This window comes from Vespa mandarinia, chromosome 10, assembly GCF_050613455.1.
Source record: "Vespa mandarinia isolate Hongniang chromosome 10, ASM5061345v1, whole genome shotgun sequence".
NCBI classification, from domain to species: Eukaryota; Metazoa; Arthropoda; class Insecta; order Hymenoptera; family Vespidae; genus Vespa; species Vespa mandarinia.
In genome coordinates this window covers 4825231-4843551 of record NC_140819.1, presented here as the reverse complement: position 1 = coordinate 4843551, position 18321 = coordinate 4825231, and the positions used below count along the sequence as shown (strand labels likewise).

The following is an 18321-nucleotide window of genomic DNA, read 5'->3' as shown; positions in this document are numbered from 1 at the left end:
TGATCTACGTCATAGATATGAAATATCATTCTGTGATATAGAACTAGACAAATAACGATTTAAAGCATCAATTAATCGTGTCAAGGAAACAATATATGACTTATAGGAAAATTTATTAATGATTTCTTTGAAAGTGATTTTAAATAATAAATTTATTTTTGCGGTCAGATTTAATAAGATTTGAGGATTAAATTTAAATTGTAGTTAACAGATTTAAAAATGCAGTTAAAGAATTTAAAAAGGAGCTAATTTTTAGCATATCAATAATACAATTGCTATTGGAAACTTCTAAAACATTATTAATTTGTATAACATGACCTCTCCAAAGTTATAAATCTTGATAAATGACAATGATCCTTTTGAGAATACCTACATCAAACTTGATGTAGCTTGAGTGTGAGGAATAAGGTGTGATCTAAGTTAAAGTTAATCCTGTAGTTTGATTATAATTCTTTGTTGCAACTCTACTATAATATTCTCAAACACTCGTTAATGACATTATTGCATATCTTGTTTCTATTATGCTATTTATCATAAATATATCAAAATTCTTAGTAATTTTTGTGTAGTAGAATCGATACTTGAAATTAATTTAAAAATCTAATCTATCTTCATCATAAATCTAATCTATCTTCATCGTAAAATGTAATATTTCTATATTTTGAATTTTCTTTCTCAAGGTCAATTTTTAAGATTTCAAAAAAAGTTTCGCTTTTTTTCTTTTTTTTTTTTTCTTTTTTTTTAGAACACATGATACATATACCAGTTGAAGCGAAGTATCGTACCAGCAAAAAAGACCTCCGTTATCTCAAAATCCAAGAACAAATATGGCTGCATCGACTATATATGTATGTCTCGCAGGAAAAAGAAATAAGATCATATTCTCGATGTAAATTTGTAAAATCGTATCGCAATGATAAAACTGATAAAGATAAAGGAGTTTGTCTATCCGACAAAGACAATATCAACACGAATCGAGATAATCTTTCGAACAACGTGATTTCTTCTTACACAGTATGTATATATATATATATTATGTGTATATATATATATATATATATATATATATATATATATATACATGTGATGTTACAAAAGACTGGCTTAGTCAAAGACAATAGATAAAGCGATGATTGAATAAACAAAAAATAAAAGCTTCTCTAACGCGAATCGGTTTTTAAAGATTAAAAAAAAAAAGAAAGAAAGAAAAAAATAAAAAAAAAAGAGAACCTATTCAAACGTATCTAATTTATCATTCCATTCTTATGTCATTTTCTTTCGAAATTTCGAATGTGTTTCACTTTTTAAAATACCCCGAAGGAAAATCTTCGTTTAATTTTGTCGACGCACTATTTTCACTTTTCTCTAAATCAATCGTTATACTTCAAATCTTAAATATCATTTTTTATAAACCTCATCTAATTTTTTAATATAACTAATGATCGTGGCTCCGTCTTCTTTTTTCTTCCCCTTTTTAATTTATAATATCTATTTTGTTACGTCGAATGATCGAACCGATATACATATGTGCCACTGTAAGTATTAGAAGATGATCAATGTAAAAAAAGAAAGAAAGAAAGAAAGAAAGAACAAAAAAAGACATAAGATAAAAAAGAAATTTAAAAAAAGCAAATATATAAAGGTACGATCCATCGATTTATCGACGAAATGATCTCTTTACTCTTACATGGACTTAAATTTACAAGTAATCATGCATCTCGTATTAAGATCCATTATTAATGTCGTTCAATGTGAAATATCCGAAAGAAATCCGATATAAATATTTATAAATGCAGGTTTCGCGTTATCATAAATTCATTTAATCAACTATTTTATGTCATATTTAATGTTAGTAATAATATTATTATTTTCTTTCGAATGAAAAAGACTTTCATTGAAATATAGGCAATAAAGGCTACGCATGCTTTAGTGTGTCATAAAAAGAGAAAGTGAAAGATAGAAAGAGAGAAAGTGTGTGGATGAATGAATAATTCTGAGAATGAGGTAAAAAGGAAAGAGAGAAAGAAAGAGAGAGAGAGAGAGAGAGAGAGAGAGAGAGAGAGAGAGAGAGAGAGAAATAAAAGATATAGAAAAATCATATCGATACAGCGTTATAGGCATATCAAAGATCAAGCATAATGATTCTTTGGCATCTTTAGAAGCGCGACAAATTTCTATAGTTTATCTGTAAATATATACATTATCTAACCAACTCGATTGTGAGTAAAGCAAATTGTACATAAAATATAATATCGAATGATCATGCTAGTCGCATCGTTCCTTTTAATATTAATTTTATTTGTGACGTATTATACATATAAATTTGTATGTAAGACGAAAAAGAGAGAGAGAGAGAGAAAGAGAAAGAGAGACAGACGGACAGACAGACAGGCAGACAGACAGACAGAAAGAGAGAGAAAGAGAAAGCGAGGGTGAGAGATTAAGATTGAGATTGAGATTGAGATTGATGGAAAAATCTAAAAATGTGCGAATCATTCCAATCTCGTGATTCATCGTATGCATGTATGTACGTAACGTATATTTTATGTATGTACGTAATGTAACACATCTGTTTATTAATTACGCGCGACAAAATGGTACGATCGATCACATATATAACAACGTGAGTGAAAGAAAATGGAAAAGAAATATGATAAAAAAATATGATGATTAAAATATGAGGAAGAGAACAGCAGGATTGTCGGCTATCTATTTTTATATAATGCAATATCGAGAACGCGCGATTTCTGTAAATCTTCAATTTGCGCTTCTATCAGCTCATAACATTTTGCAATTATTAGGGAATTTATCGAAGAAACTAGTTGTTAATCTTATGCGAAACGATTAATGTCTAAGGAATATGGAACGGAACATTGACAGTAATGTGATGTGTTGTGTTGTGTTGTATTGTATTGTATTGTATAGTATTGTATTGTATTGTATTGTATTGTATTGTATTGTATTGTATTGTATTGTATTGTATTGTGTTATATTATATCAAACATAATGATATAATTGTACAGCATTCGCGCTTCGATCTCTGCGTTTTCTTTCTCGCATATTTTGATAATCAAGTCGTACACGAAAGTATTATCTCAGAAAGACAACATAAGTTAGCTATAATCAGAGCTTTACGTAAATAGCAATTTTAAAAATACGAAGAAGGACCACAAATTGTTGGTTATGCGTTAATCACGCGCGTCCGACGTTAATAAGCGAATGAAATAGCATGTTAGTTTCAAAGTTGTCAGTATGTAGTTGGATCAACAAGGTCTTGGACGATGATGTATGAGGATTAATAAATATTGTTTATATAATACATATATATATATTATATATGTTATATTATATATATTATATATATATGTGTTATATTATATATATATTATATATATATATACATACACACACATATATATATATATATACACGTCATATTATACATGTACGTATTTACATGTTCCTTAATTCTTCTCTAATTCTAATTGTAAGTTAAGTTATTACGCATCTCGCTATCTTAAGAAAGAAGCTGTGATCTTTGAAAGACACTGAAGAAAAAGAAAAAGAAAAAAAAAAAGAAAATAACAAATGAAATAAGTACGTCTCTAATATTTATTTAATATACTACGAAAATTCTCCTCTCAATGTCGCCTATTATTTTTAGTAATTGACATTCTTTTGTCGACATCGATATGTAAACAATCGATCTGCATTAACTACGGCGTATTCATTCGGACAAGTTCATTCGTCGGTGTGAAATGTTGCCTCGTCGAATATCGCTAAAAGCAAGACTATTAACAAAAGGCAAAATAAACGAAACATTCCAAGTTAGAAGGTAATCTATTTATAAATGAAAATTTCCTCGTATGTTTTTTTTTTAAACATATATATATATATATATATATATATATATATATATATATATATATATATATATATTTACAAAAAAGCTTCTATGACGTATTTACAAATAGATAGTTGTAAAATATGTCTTTATAAACACGTATATTCTTTGAAACTATATTATCATATTTAATAATAGTATATTTTCTACTTAGTAATCGAAAGGAATTCGTAATATAACAATAGTAATGGAAGGAGGAAATCATGTAATATCAAAAGTAATCGATGCATCACGTATAAGGAAAAATGTCTTCGTTTTAATTAAATTCTTATTATGTGACATTACTATTTTAATTATACTATTTATGCATACTATGTAGAAATACGTGGATACAAACGTAGATTATTTGAAATTTCAACAATTTGAAGGTTCAACTTATGAATAAATCATTAGTCATTTCTGGTGAAGTTACATCCGTTCGGTAACGTCATCAAACTTTTATTAAAATGAAATATGACAAACAAAGACTCGAGTTTGATATATAGATCAAATCGGTAGAAGGAAGATTTGATAAAATATATATATATATATATATTTATTTCATGTTTATCACGTGTATTTCCAAGCGTATTCGGATTTAATCAATTTATCGTCCCATTATTTTCAACAAACTTTGTTATTCATCTTTCGAATAGAAAGGAAAAGGTAAGTTACTTTTTTATTCCCCTCTCTTCCCTTTCTTTACCCCATACTTTTCTTAGACTCATATTTTTCATCTCGTTATTGTACTTTTTTTATCTCGCTAGTCATGTCATTTTTTTTCTATGTAGAGATCATCAATAAAAAATGTCTCTATGGAGATGCACTCGTAACAAAAACTAACATAAACGTTAACAAGATTTCAATGTGTGATAATCCTAGGAGAATGGAATCATAAATTTAAACGCGAAATGGCCATTTTCACATAAAAAAAAAAAGAAAGAAAGGAAAAGAAAAAGAAAAACTAAAACATCGTTCGACGTACATGTACGCATGGTCAATACATTAGTTTATCTTTATAAATTTTTATGATACAATCGATACATGTCTATATATATATATATATATATATATATCGCAATATTTTCTTGTATTTATATAATCATTTATGTAGAAAATTGAATTATTGCGAATTGAATTATCATAAATATTTTACTTTTCCAATTATAAATATCAACGTTCAACTCAAAGTCTTCGAGTTTTTTTTTGAATTCCAAGAATATCAATCATCTCTTTGGAATGCAAGAGATTTAAAAGAGAAAAAAAAATTCGCAACGTAATGTAAAATAAATACATTTTATTAGTAACTCTTTGTCCAATTATTATTGGCTCATACATGTACAATAGAAGATTACATATGGATAACAATATTTTTATAGAATAAAAGTTATAATTTGAAATTATCATAATTAGTTCCCATTGAAGATGATCTATTATTTATAAATTATATGAAAAAAAATAAAAAAAAAATAAATAAAAAAATAAAAATAATAAAAATAAAAATAAAAAGTGAAATATAATATGTATAATATTTATCATTATGTAATGTAAATTATTAAATTACCATCGCATTTTAAATTATTAAAATCTTCTTAATAAAAACTTCGTTACATTCATGCACAATAAAGATTTCCATCAACGGACGGCTGAAAGAGTAATTATTTCTGATTGTGAATGTGTTGAGGACAAAGTCCACTCTGATTATCTTTAGGAAATAGAACTCACAGACAACTTTGCTACGTGGATGTCGATGTTATAACATAAAAAAGAGGAACCGAAAGAAGTTCAAGGTAAGGAGAATACACGAGAAATATTTTCTTATTACAAATTTATCAGAATAAAATAAATTAATTATAAATCGATCACAATATAAAACAAGATTACAGAGAGAAATATTAAAATTGTTTTGTTCACTATTAAGCAAATAGAAACGATATATATCGAAGATAAATATTACAAAACATATATGTATAATATTGTACATAAAATAATTTCAGAAAAGATAAAAATAAATAATGATCCGAATATATATTATGGGACATTAACCTAATATAATTTCATAATTATCTTTCGTCAATTTGTTTTATAAAATAAATAGAAATATGATACTCTTAATCTGAATGATAAGCGATATTTATGGTAGAAATCGAAGAATAATTTGCAGGATCAACATTTACGTCATTTTAAAATTTCAATGAATTTTCGATCGTTGAAAATACACCGAAATCTAATAAATTTTCTTCATTGTTTACTCATTAACTATTTATAGATAATAAGAAAAAGTTCAATCTTTCTCTCTGGCCTTGTTTTTTTTCTTGTTTTATTTTTATTTTTACAACTCTTTCAATATAGTTTTATAGAAACGATAAATCACGCTAAAAATCGTATCTTTTTTAATATTAAATATCATCAATTAGTAATCTCTCTCTCTCCCTCTCTCTCTCTCTCTCTCTCTCTCTCTCTCTCTCTCTCTCTCTCTCTCTCTCTCTCTCTCTCTCTCTCTCTCTTTCTCTCTATCTCTCTCTCTCTCTCTCTCTTTCTCTCTCTTTTTCTCTCTTGTTGATGTAAAGTTCAACAAGATTATTATTCGTGTAGCGAGCAAACAGAAAACATCAGCGGTTCGTTTCTCATGAATATTTATTTATTATTTGTTTACCAGTTGGACCGTAATGAACCTGCGATTTGACGCATTGCGACGATCGAATATCAAGCTATGATACATTCTTATCATGATCTTCTCTCTTTCTATATATATATATACTATATATATGTATAGAAAGAAAGAGATATATATATATATATATATCTATATATATATATATATCTCTTATATATATATATATAATATATATATATATATATATATATCTTTCTTTATATATATATATACACATAGATTAATATATACATTCCAAACGTGATATTAAAAAAAAAAAATATTGAAATATCGATCTATTTGAGATCGATTAAAACATATCTCTAATGCAGATAGGAAGAAAAAGTAGTAGAAGAAAAGAAAAAGAGAAAACTAATATAATCGAATAGAGAATTAGCAAAACGTTGATGCAAACTTGTATTTATTTTATCCGCTTAAATTAAAGGAACGACGGAAAGCTTCGTTTTATAACAAAACGTATTATTCCGTTCTCGCATAGCCATTTGTTCTATACTGGCGGCGAATGTGCCGTGCGAATAATCGGCTCGAAACATATGTTGCGCGTAAAATCGATAAAAGTAGAGCGAGAGAAATAGAGAAAAAGAGATCGTATCCTGCATTGTGGGAAAAAAAAATGAAACAAAACTCAACCACGAATTTATATGTATATATTATCTATGTTTATGTACGTGTGGGTATCTATTGAAAAATGATGTTCTCTTTCGTTTTTACATTTCCATTATTTCTCTCTCTCTCTCTCTCTCTCTCTCTCTCTCTTTCTCTCTCTGACTCCATTCATTTCTCTCTTATTCCCTTTGGCCTTTCCGTGTACTTCATTCTTCGTGATAAAGCAGTGGCTACTCAGTTTTGTAGATTTTTATCACCAATAATCGTACACACAACATTTAGTAAATATATATCCTTGTAAAAATATCATTAAATCGTTAGAGAAGAGCTCGTACCACATTCTTTTGTTGATATTGAACTTATTTTACTCGAGATATTTATATAAATTTTAAATCGGGAGAGAGATCCTCTCTCTCTCTCTCTCTCCTCTCTGTTTAACCAATCACGATTCTCAGTAAAAGAGTACTTCGAACAAACAATATTAATATTTCTCCGACAAGACGTCTAAATATCCCTACGGATTATACACATACATACATATATCCTGCATTAATAATAATCTTCTTTAATTATTTATATTTGTATAATCCTCTTTCTTAGAAAAAGAGAGAGAGAGAGAGAAAGAAATTTAATTCAAGCATTAAAATGTCTTTCATTATTTCAATTAATATATAATTTAATCGTAATAATATCATATTATTATCATTATTATATTAAAAGTGAAATATATGAAAAATTCATAAACGTTACTCTCGTATATATCTTGGTAGTTTCCACGTTCATAGTTCACGTGCACTTAGTTTTCTCGTAATATTTAGCTTAATCATTTTTATTTATTACTATAAAAGAAAGAGAGAGAGAGAGAGAGAGAGAGAGAAAAAAGAGAGAGAGAAGAAAAAAATTCTAATCTTTAAAGAAATTTTATATCGATCTCGTTTCTTATCGTGCTTATAACACTTACACAATTTATACAGATTATACGACTGCAATCTACTCTTTGCTTTAGGATTATTTTACTTTATCTTGTATTCTTTAATTCGATTCAACATGTACAGAACGTTAATAAAGTCACCATTGAAAACAAAAGTATCACGGTCAATATACATTAACTATTTCGCGTGAATACTGATTTATGTACATGTGTGTGTATATATCTAAATTCTTGGAGTCGACGTCAGAATTTCAAATAATTATTAAGCTTTAAATCAATCCTCATTGTCGATTTCTTTGCAAGAGTTCTGGATATTCCTCTTTCACCTGTCACCATCAATGACTATTACTTGACGTAAACACGTTGATCTCTTTTTCGATGAGAAATATCTAGGGTTTCACTTTTTTTTTTCAACTGATAAAAAATTGTCCAATGAATCACCAATACCGATGAGTCATTCATTTCATTGCTATCTCAGCAAACAAAGTATCTGTTACGTTTATGAGAAAATAATAATCAGTCATGTACACTAGGGCACAATTTAATCGTAATTACGTGCATGCATGCGATTCTCATTACCGATGCCATCTTGAACAGTATATAAAACCATAAATATTTCATGGTTTATATTTATAATTTTACAGTTTGTTAATAATTTTGTTGTTACTTTTTTTTTCTCCATCCGTTTCTTTTACCTCGATAACAATTCAAGCGTAGATCTTTAAAATTAGACATTATATATTTCATACTGAAAATGATTCTTTACTCTTCAATGTTTTATCTTTTATTAATTGCTGATGTATACTTTAGAATAACTTATATTTTTATAATACTTTATCAAATTTGATTATATTAAATGAAAATCGTTATACATTAATTCATTTCATTTTCAAAGGCAACTAAATTCTATATGAAAAGAGATACATATGTATATACCTGCGTAATATATTATTAAATAAAATAATGCACAATTACATCGAGACATTTGAAATTACGTAGAAATGGACGCACCTTCGATTCCGTTGCAAATGTCACAGATATATGTATGTACACAAATTATATTAGCTCGGGAATCAATGATTTTCAACATAGCTAGGAATGCATGTTTAATTATGCATTCGAAGCAACGAACAATATCACGTCTATTCGATATTTTAGAAACAAAACGTTACAAGCGTGTTATTATTCGATATACAACGTTCAAATGCACGTCACAGAAATTTCAAGTACATAATATAATTTATATCGATCGTAAATTCGTATTAATTACAAATCATGACTCGAAAAAGCAATTTTATCGAAAGATAAACATTTTTCTTTTTCTTTTTTTCTTTCTACATAAAGAAATATACTCAAAGAATAAAGAGGCTTCTGTGACCGTCTGTATACATTTAATTTTATCATGACCTCGAAGTTCACAAGTTTACCAACCTTGCTTTCTCACCTGATATGGAAACAGATTTTTTGGATTTCCTAAAGATTTCCACTGGAGCTATTGACTTACATCTGTCTGAATTGAATTAAATTTATAGTCTGGAAATCCATAGGTTACATGAGTTACGTATCGAACAAATTTCGTTCATTGTATAAGAAAGAGAGAAAAAGATAGAGAAAAAGACACGTACGGAATTTTCGAAGTAGATAAATAATATCACGAGACAAAAGATATATCCATTATCTATATAAAAAAAAAATTAATAATATTGTCAAGAAGAATCACGAATATAAATCCACTCAGACGAATTTCAAAGTTCCAAGTAATGATTTCATATGAGCCGCAGCATAGTTGTTAGCTCGCATTGTGATTACCTGTTAACTTCTCAAGGGTAAAAATACCGCAGTATCGTGAGACTAACGCCGCAAAACTTACTTGAAACGTTGACAGTCGATGATATCTATTTCATTTTAGTTTATCAATTCGGTAAAAATATATATGTATGTTTATGTGTATGTATATTTACATATAAATATATATATAAATTTTTTTGTCAACAAATCATATTTATTCGAATAAACTTTTCATACACTTTGTGTCTTATATTTTCTACAAATCTGTTAGATACATCATATATGATAGCTATATATTTATATCGTCGAATGACTTTTGCTTGAAATACTTACATTTCATTCCAATCAACCTGCATCTTTTTTCATGAGCAAACTTTCATTAATCTACTTACCTAATTTCACATACGATTCTTTCGACTAATTGTAAATAACACGTTTCTAGGATCTGTTATGTTCCTTGAGTATTCGTATTTCTTCATATCTTTATTACACGTTTTTATAACATTATTGCATATATGTATATATATGTAACATATGTTATACGAATAGAATAAAATATATCTATGCAAGTTTAAAGATACTATTCATGATTCAATATAGCAACCAATCCTAACGATATCAAGTTTTACATATTACATAGAACGCGAATCGAATGTTTTTTCCACTGATTCTCGTTTCTGTAATCGACAACAGCATTGGATGCACATGTATGCAATTTCGTGATACCTGTATATATGTATACATACATATATATGCGATCTAACCGCAGATACGAATTAAGTATCTATGATTTGCAACATTTTTGCGCTATCAGTCTCTATCGACAACTGTCATTATATCGTCGCGGTCATTTATATAATTTATTTTTGTCTTTTTTCTTTTTTTTTCTCCGTCCTCACCGCTTGTCTGACCAGTAAAATTTTAGAAGAAATTATTATATATCGAAGAGAAATATACGTAGATTTTAAAATTACTTTTTTTTCCCTCACATGGAATCTTTTCATTCAATATTTTCATAAAATTCTGGAATATATATTTTTCACAGGGTTATCAGTATTTTGTTGACCTTCACTAGGACCGGTTTTAATGCATATATACATATATATGGAGAATGGCCGAAAAGTTTCTAGGTAATTTCAAAAACCAATTACTTTTCTTTTTTTTTCGAGAATTTTTAAAATAACTTTTTTTCAGATTATCTTCAATCTACCTTGTAATTTTGAAATTTGAAAAAATTTCACCCATCAAAATAATTTAATACACATACGTTTGCATATAAGGCACACGTACGTTTATATACAATAAATACATTTCAAGTTTATTCATAGTAATATATAAGTTTAAAAAATTTTTAATATCTGATAATATATTTTTTAAAGCATAACTCGACCATATCTTCTTTATCAAAACAGATTATAAAACGTTTTCTATTTTTTTTCAGTTAAGATATTTTTAATTAAAATCGAACGAACACAAATATTATATACATATATCCATATGGATGTAATATAATTAAGTACTCGTAAGATTGAATAATGTATCTCTCTGTGATAAATTCATCGAATATTTTTTTGTCTTTATCACGTTTATATTCAGAAAATAATAAATAATTATAATTAATCATTTTTTTCATCAGTTTTATCTTTAATCGGATAGTTTCATACATTAAAACTCGAATGAAATCGATGAAATCATAATTTGAAAAGCATTAAATGTAATTTAAACTAGTAATTTTTTGAGAAAATTTTTCAAAGCACCATTATACGATAATTAAAAATAAAACTAACCTCTAGTACGGAATAGTATTAAGAGATAAGTGATATGTGTATTCGATTTATCTGGACATACGTAATCTTATTATCAGATAAATGTGGAATCACATCTTTTAAAATTAACATGGAATCAACATTCCGTTCAATAGGTATAACACGAGAATAATACATTTGAAAAATATTACAAAGAGTTTTTGAAAAATTCGACTTTTTGAGAAAACAATATTATATTATTTTAACATCATTTTCATTTTAAACACGGCTACGAAAAATGTTACATACCACTTCGACCCTCTTATCGCTTGCCCGAAGCTTAAGTCTTTTTCTCCTCAAATTGTTCTTTTACGTATGAAGGAAAGATTTTACTGAAAAAAAAAGAATAAAAAAGATTAGCCTAAAATGTCTTGAAAAAGAGTAGATAATTAATTTTTAAAATTACATAAAAACTTTTATCATATACATTTTCTTTTATCATTATACATAATTTTTATCATTATACACATTCCATTAGAAAATCAATCGAAAATAAATAAATAAATATATATATATATATATATATATAATATTTTAAATGTGTTAATTTTATGGTTTGTATATGAATTTTTGAAAAAATATTTATTTTTAATGGAAAACTATTCATGCACGAGAGAAATGTCAAAGAACCTTTTATTTTTATCACGTCGAATTCTGTTAGTCTGTTCTAAAAATCAGATATAATTAGGGTAACATAAAAATGTCAAACTGCATATCGATTTTTTGAAAAATTAAGAAGAAAAAAGTTTCGTGGCCAGAAACGTTTAATATTTTATATGTATAGTACATTAGTATATAAACTCTTTCATTTCAAGCTGGTTTCGTCCAAATCCTACATTCATAAGTTTTGAATATCTTCTTTTAACTGTGTACTTGAGACCCTTAGATATTTAAATGCCTACACTTTTAAATGACGACGCTTTTAAGCTCAAAAACATAGACCGCTTAAATTATCTCTACTTGTTATAAGATCGTAGAACTTAATTTTATTCGATACTGTCATAAAATAAAAAATAAAAATTAATGTCCTTTCGGAGTTAGAGAAATGCTTTAAAAATATTTATTATGATCTTCCTTCCCTAACTATGTATCGATTATACATATATATAAATATCCGCTAACAGACATGATCTTCAAAAATTAAGAAAAATTAAGAAATACAATAAAGAAAGATATATAAAAATTTTTTATATATACTTTTGATCAATCATAACATTTTTTATTCTTTCCTTTCCAGAAAGGAGTCTTTAAGTAGGGAAATTAGAAGATTTTTTTTAGAAGGAAATTTATACTTTTGGCATCATTCGTATTCAATCGAACATTCGAAAAAAGTTTTAAATACGGCAAATAATTGTAAGTGAATCTCAATCTTCTATCTTTTTTTTTTTCGTTTTTTTATAATTATCGTCGTCATTCATCAATAAATTATTTTGATTTATAATTTTTATTATTAACTCATCGTGTAATTTTTGATTATTTTACCTATTATATTTTATCAAAAACAAATTCATATCAAATACATTGATATCAAAATTAGAAAAATCTCTTAATTACGTATGCAATTAAACATATAAGATGTGATAAGATATTCTGTTTTAAGAATTTAGTTGTTGCATCTGCATATGTACATATTTACATGCAGATAAGAAAGTACATATTACGATATCTCTGTAGATAATTATTTTCTTAGTTAGTAATTATACTTTCGTATGAATAAGATCATAATATGGAAGTATAACATAGAAAAGAAGAATCATATATATTTTTCTTACAGTCATTTATATATTAAGTTTTTACAGTTTATCTCATCGACAATATGCTACGCCAATGTACTATACTTCGAATTGTCAAGGTCACATAAAATTGCAGCTTCCAGGGTTATCTAAGAATAACACTTAGACTATTAAAGTTATTGTATAATTAGATCTAATATTTTGCTAACTAGTAAAAGAAATATCCACCTGTATTCTCAGGTAAAATTTTAATGATTATTGATAAAATATAATTCTTGAAAAAAAAAATTTTAATACATAATTTTCCAAATTAAAAATTAGTTAAAAAAGATAATTGCTTGTTATTTTAAATATCTAATCAAATTAGATATATTGCTTAAAGAAGACATAAAGATTTATGAAAAAAACAAAAATAAAATGTTATAAATATCTACTTAAAAAAATACGTTATCTTCATTCACTTATACTAATTCATAAATTTTGTTTTCTATTAACATATTTAATATTATTATATGTTATAGAATATAAGAATAAATATATATATATTTTATAACATATACAATACTCTTCCTACACTATTATAGTATAAATATATTTTAGATTAATAAATATATTTAAGATTGTATTGTTTTTCTTAGATAACTTTACATTTTTTAATATATCATTTTTTATATTCAGCAACAAAAATTATGGAAAATATTATTCATTTTTCGTTGAAATGTTCGATGTCAATATTTTTTAATATTTAGGCACGATTGCAATTTTCTTTTATTTGTACAAAACTTTTACAAAAGTTTAATCATTCTCATTATTTTTTCTTTCACAAGATAATCTAAATGAAACATGTATATTTTTAATTTAGTTAGAAATTATATAGAAAATCTTGTAAGATTTATAATTAAATTTGTTAAACACGGCCATATAAGTAAATAATATGTAAGTATGAATAAGAAGTACAACAGTGTCATCTAGCGGAAAGTTTCAAAAATTATGACACCAAATAGAAATAGTCAAATTATTTACTTTACAACCATCGATAAATTATATTTTTTTCTCCTTTCTCCATGTTTACTTATGTTATTAATAATTATACATTTTTACATGTATAATTATTAATTAATTAATGTATATAATATCTCAGTAATAAAAGTCAATAAAAATAGCATTTTGTACACAATATTTAGATTAATTCATTATAGTTTACAAATGAAACTATAAAAGTGCTTAGTGAAGTTATTAGCTCGATATCGCATTATTAGTAATAGTCGTTCTGGAGATTTAAATTTTAATATCTAATATCAAAAATATATGTTATTATTTTAATATATATATATATATATATATATATAATATTAAAATTTGATTTATAATTTGAATTTGATTCAAGGTCAAAACACAGATTACGCATGCACCTGTAGTCAGTGATGTATTCGTGCATAAGCCGTGGAAATAATCTCCATGCGATAATATTAATTTATATTACATAAAAAATTTAATGTAATATCTGATGGCTAATATACAATTATTATTTCTATATCCATGACTATAATTTAATCTGAGCAATGTATTTCTTACTTTATCATTTGTGTTAACAATTAAAACGAAAAAATACATATTATGCATAATCGATTTATTTTAATGATCCTTAAAAATTTATAATGACTCAGGCCTCTCGAAAGCTAAATCCTTCACTGTTTGTAATGGCGCCAATGAAACACACATATAAACTTTTTATGTTAAAGACAATATTGTAGGTAGCGAATTGTATCTTACACACTTTTGATTGGTTAGAAATATTAATGTTAACCATTTGAAATGTTAAATTTTTTTTTGTTTAATAAATTTTATTTAACCCGTGTGGGAAATCGATTATCTGAAAATATTTGAAAAGTCATATTTACTTAAATAAAATATGTAAGTGTTAAAAAAAATATAAGTTTCATATATAAAAAAGAAAAATACGAAAAGTTATATTAATGACATATAATGTTTTCTTTTTTGACCTATAACGTTTTCAAAATTAAAATAAAAAACTAAATCTTATTAAACAATTAAATTGTTTATGTTTTAATTGTTTAATAAACCTTTTTTAAACTCTTCAATTTATATTTTCTTTATGAGATATCTTTTTCATGATATTCACAAATATAATAGAAATTACTGTGTAATGAGATATATTCAATATATAATAAATATGTATAATTTTTTAATTATATAATATGCTATTTTCTATAAAATTAAAATACCAATATTAATATTAATATTAATATTAATATTAATATTAATATTAATATTAATATTTATGTAACTTTGTATGCTTATTTTTACAGAATCTATTATATTTGTTACAAAATTCTATGAAAAAATTAATAAAATAAAATTAATATGAATAACATAAACATACATGATGCTATTGTAAAGGTTACTCAAATACCAAGAACAGACGAAGATGTATATTTTGTTCGACTTGACAAACCGGACCAATCTTGGCTTGATCGTAACATAAATTTAAAGAATGTTAAAATACCAAGAAATATACAGGTTAGCTAAGTTCATTTATTTTATTTATTTATATTCAATTATATTATATTATGTATTTATTAAAACATGTATATTAATATACTACTGTATAACAGCAATATATACTCCATCGCATTTAAAACCTTATATTATAATGTTAAAAATTCAAAAAATACAATTAAATGTCGGTTAATTAAAAAGTTAGAACTGTTAGTTACAGCTAGATCATTTTTGATGTAATATCTAGAATAATATTCTTTCTTATGATATGTAATAATGAATTTAGGAAGATTAATTACAAATATTTTTTTTATTAGTTAGTAGAAGCAGATATTTCAGATATATCAAATGATATGGATTCAAAATATTATTTAAATGAAAATGAAATATTCTCTTCTATAAAAGCTGTAAGTGTAATACTTCAAAATATTTATTAAATATAATATGTAAATATTTTCTTTTCTTATAATTAATATTTTATCTATATAAGTCTTTATTTATATATAGTATAATAATTATGTGTATATTTAATGAATATTTATTTATGTTTTTGTAAATATAGGTAAATGGTGGAATAAATTATTCTAATAAATTTCTAGAATATCAATGGGAATTAAAACAAATGAAAAACAATTTAAATACAGAGAACAATAACGCTAATATATCAAACAGTAAAACTAGTTCTGATTATAACAGTGATGTTAAATCATCAAATGTACAGAACATCGAGTCATCAAATGTACAGAATACCGAGTCATTAAATGTACAGAATACCGAGTCATCAAATGTACAGAATGCCGAGTCATCAAATATACAGAACACCGAGTCATCAAATGTACAGAACACCGAGTCATCAAATGTACAGAACACCAAGTCATCAAATGTACAGAATATTAATACAGATAAATCGAGAAAAAATATTGAAAATAATGGAGATTGCCATTCTATTCAAGAAATTTTAAAACAGTGTAAGCTTTCAAGGAATGCTTTAATCTTAGGACTTTTAAACAGTAAGCAAATTACTACAGAAGATTTGCACATACCAAGTTTAAAACATGAAACATTCCATAATCAGTCTGATCTTCAAGTAAGTGTGAAACATGTGTTAATTTATAAAAGATTTTACTTTCACTTTACTTTTCATTTAATTTAAAATCTCAATTATTTTCAAGCACATTTAAATAAATTTATTCAACATAAATTCATTTGTGAAAATACATTTTTTTTTAAATGAACATATGTTTAAAAACAGATTTTAAGACAGAAATGTAATTATAGTGGAGATAAGTTATTAATCTTGATAAAAACATGTACAATAATGTATTTATTACAAATATATTAACTACATTAGCTCTTCAAAACATACAAATTTTTCTTTTAATTTTTTTTATTAACTATCTTCACAGCAGAACTAATCATAAAGTTAAGCATTCTCTATTCTTTATATTAGTAGATTTTCTATTCAATAAATAAAAGTATTCTGTTTAAAATTAGCTGTTTACAATTACAACTAACAGATAACTTGACCTAAATTATAAATAGTTATTTAATTAAACATTTATGTATGTGCTTTCATTGTTTATTAAATTGAAGTTAAAGAAAAATTTGCTTCACAAAATTATTTAATTTTTATTAGACTGAAGATATTGCTGTTGGAAATCATTTAATACAGCATCCAGAAGATCCAGATATATATATTCATCCATTACAACTAATGAAAAAATCAAAAGATCATGCTAACTTAATGATAGATTATGTCGGAATAAAGGAAGTAGTTACTCCAAAACAATATTATATTAATGAGACTGATAATATGTCATTTAATTTTATAAAAAGAAATGTAGAAAACAAATAATTATATTTATAAATTTAGTATTAAATATGATTTTTTATATAGTTTAGAAGTTTAGTATAGTTTAAGAAGTATGCATAAAATGTATTATTGCTCATACTTCAAGCTCTAATATTGAAAGATATTAGAGCTTGAAGTATGAGCTGTTATATTACTGAAAAAGTAATATAAATAAGGCTAAAGAACACCAAAAAAGTTATTTTTTAAAAAAGTATTTGTAAGCTAAATATTTTATCAAATTATATAAGATTTCATGATCGTGATAAAATATTTTAAACCTATACAAATTGACATGAAGATAATACAGTGTAAATAATGAAACAATCTATTTTTTTTATTATAGTCTTATATGATTATCGAAAGTAAACAAACTACCTAGAAAAAAAACAAATTATATTTGTATACAAATCTTAAACTAAATTTATTTACATCTTCAAAAAGCTTAGTAAAACATTAATATAATATTGTCAATAGCTTTATGTAATGTAATTAATTATTTACTACATGAAGTAATATACATCTACCA

The 18321-nt window shown here is 25.3% G+C and overlaps 1 protein-coding gene across 4 annotated transcripts; it reads left to right on the top strand.

The window, feature by feature from the left end:
* The first annotated feature begins 14835 nt into the window (after positions 1–14835).
* Positions 14836–18018, top strand: LOC118446270 (uncharacterized). 4 transcript variants are annotated; one of them, XM_035876730.2, is made up of 5 exons: positions 14836–15337; positions 15754–15964; positions 16261–16350; positions 16506–17030; positions 17580–18018. In XM_035876730.2, exons 2-5 carry the CDS (start codon positions 15809–15811, stop codon positions 17796–17798), a joined length of 990 nt encoding a protein of 329 aa, XP_035732623.2. In that variant the 5' UTR covers positions 14836–15337; positions 15754–15808; the 3' UTR covers positions 17799–18018. The 4 variants fall into 4 exon arrangements, with proteins under 4 accessions (XP_035732623.2, XP_035732624.2, XP_085515909.1 ...); XM_035876731.2 differs by having other exon boundaries at positions 14837–15337; positions 15845–15964; XM_085659783.1 differs by lacking the exon at positions 14836–15337 and adding an exon at positions 15417–15587 and having other exon boundaries at positions 15845–15964.
* Positions 18019–18321: the final 303 nt, after the last annotated feature.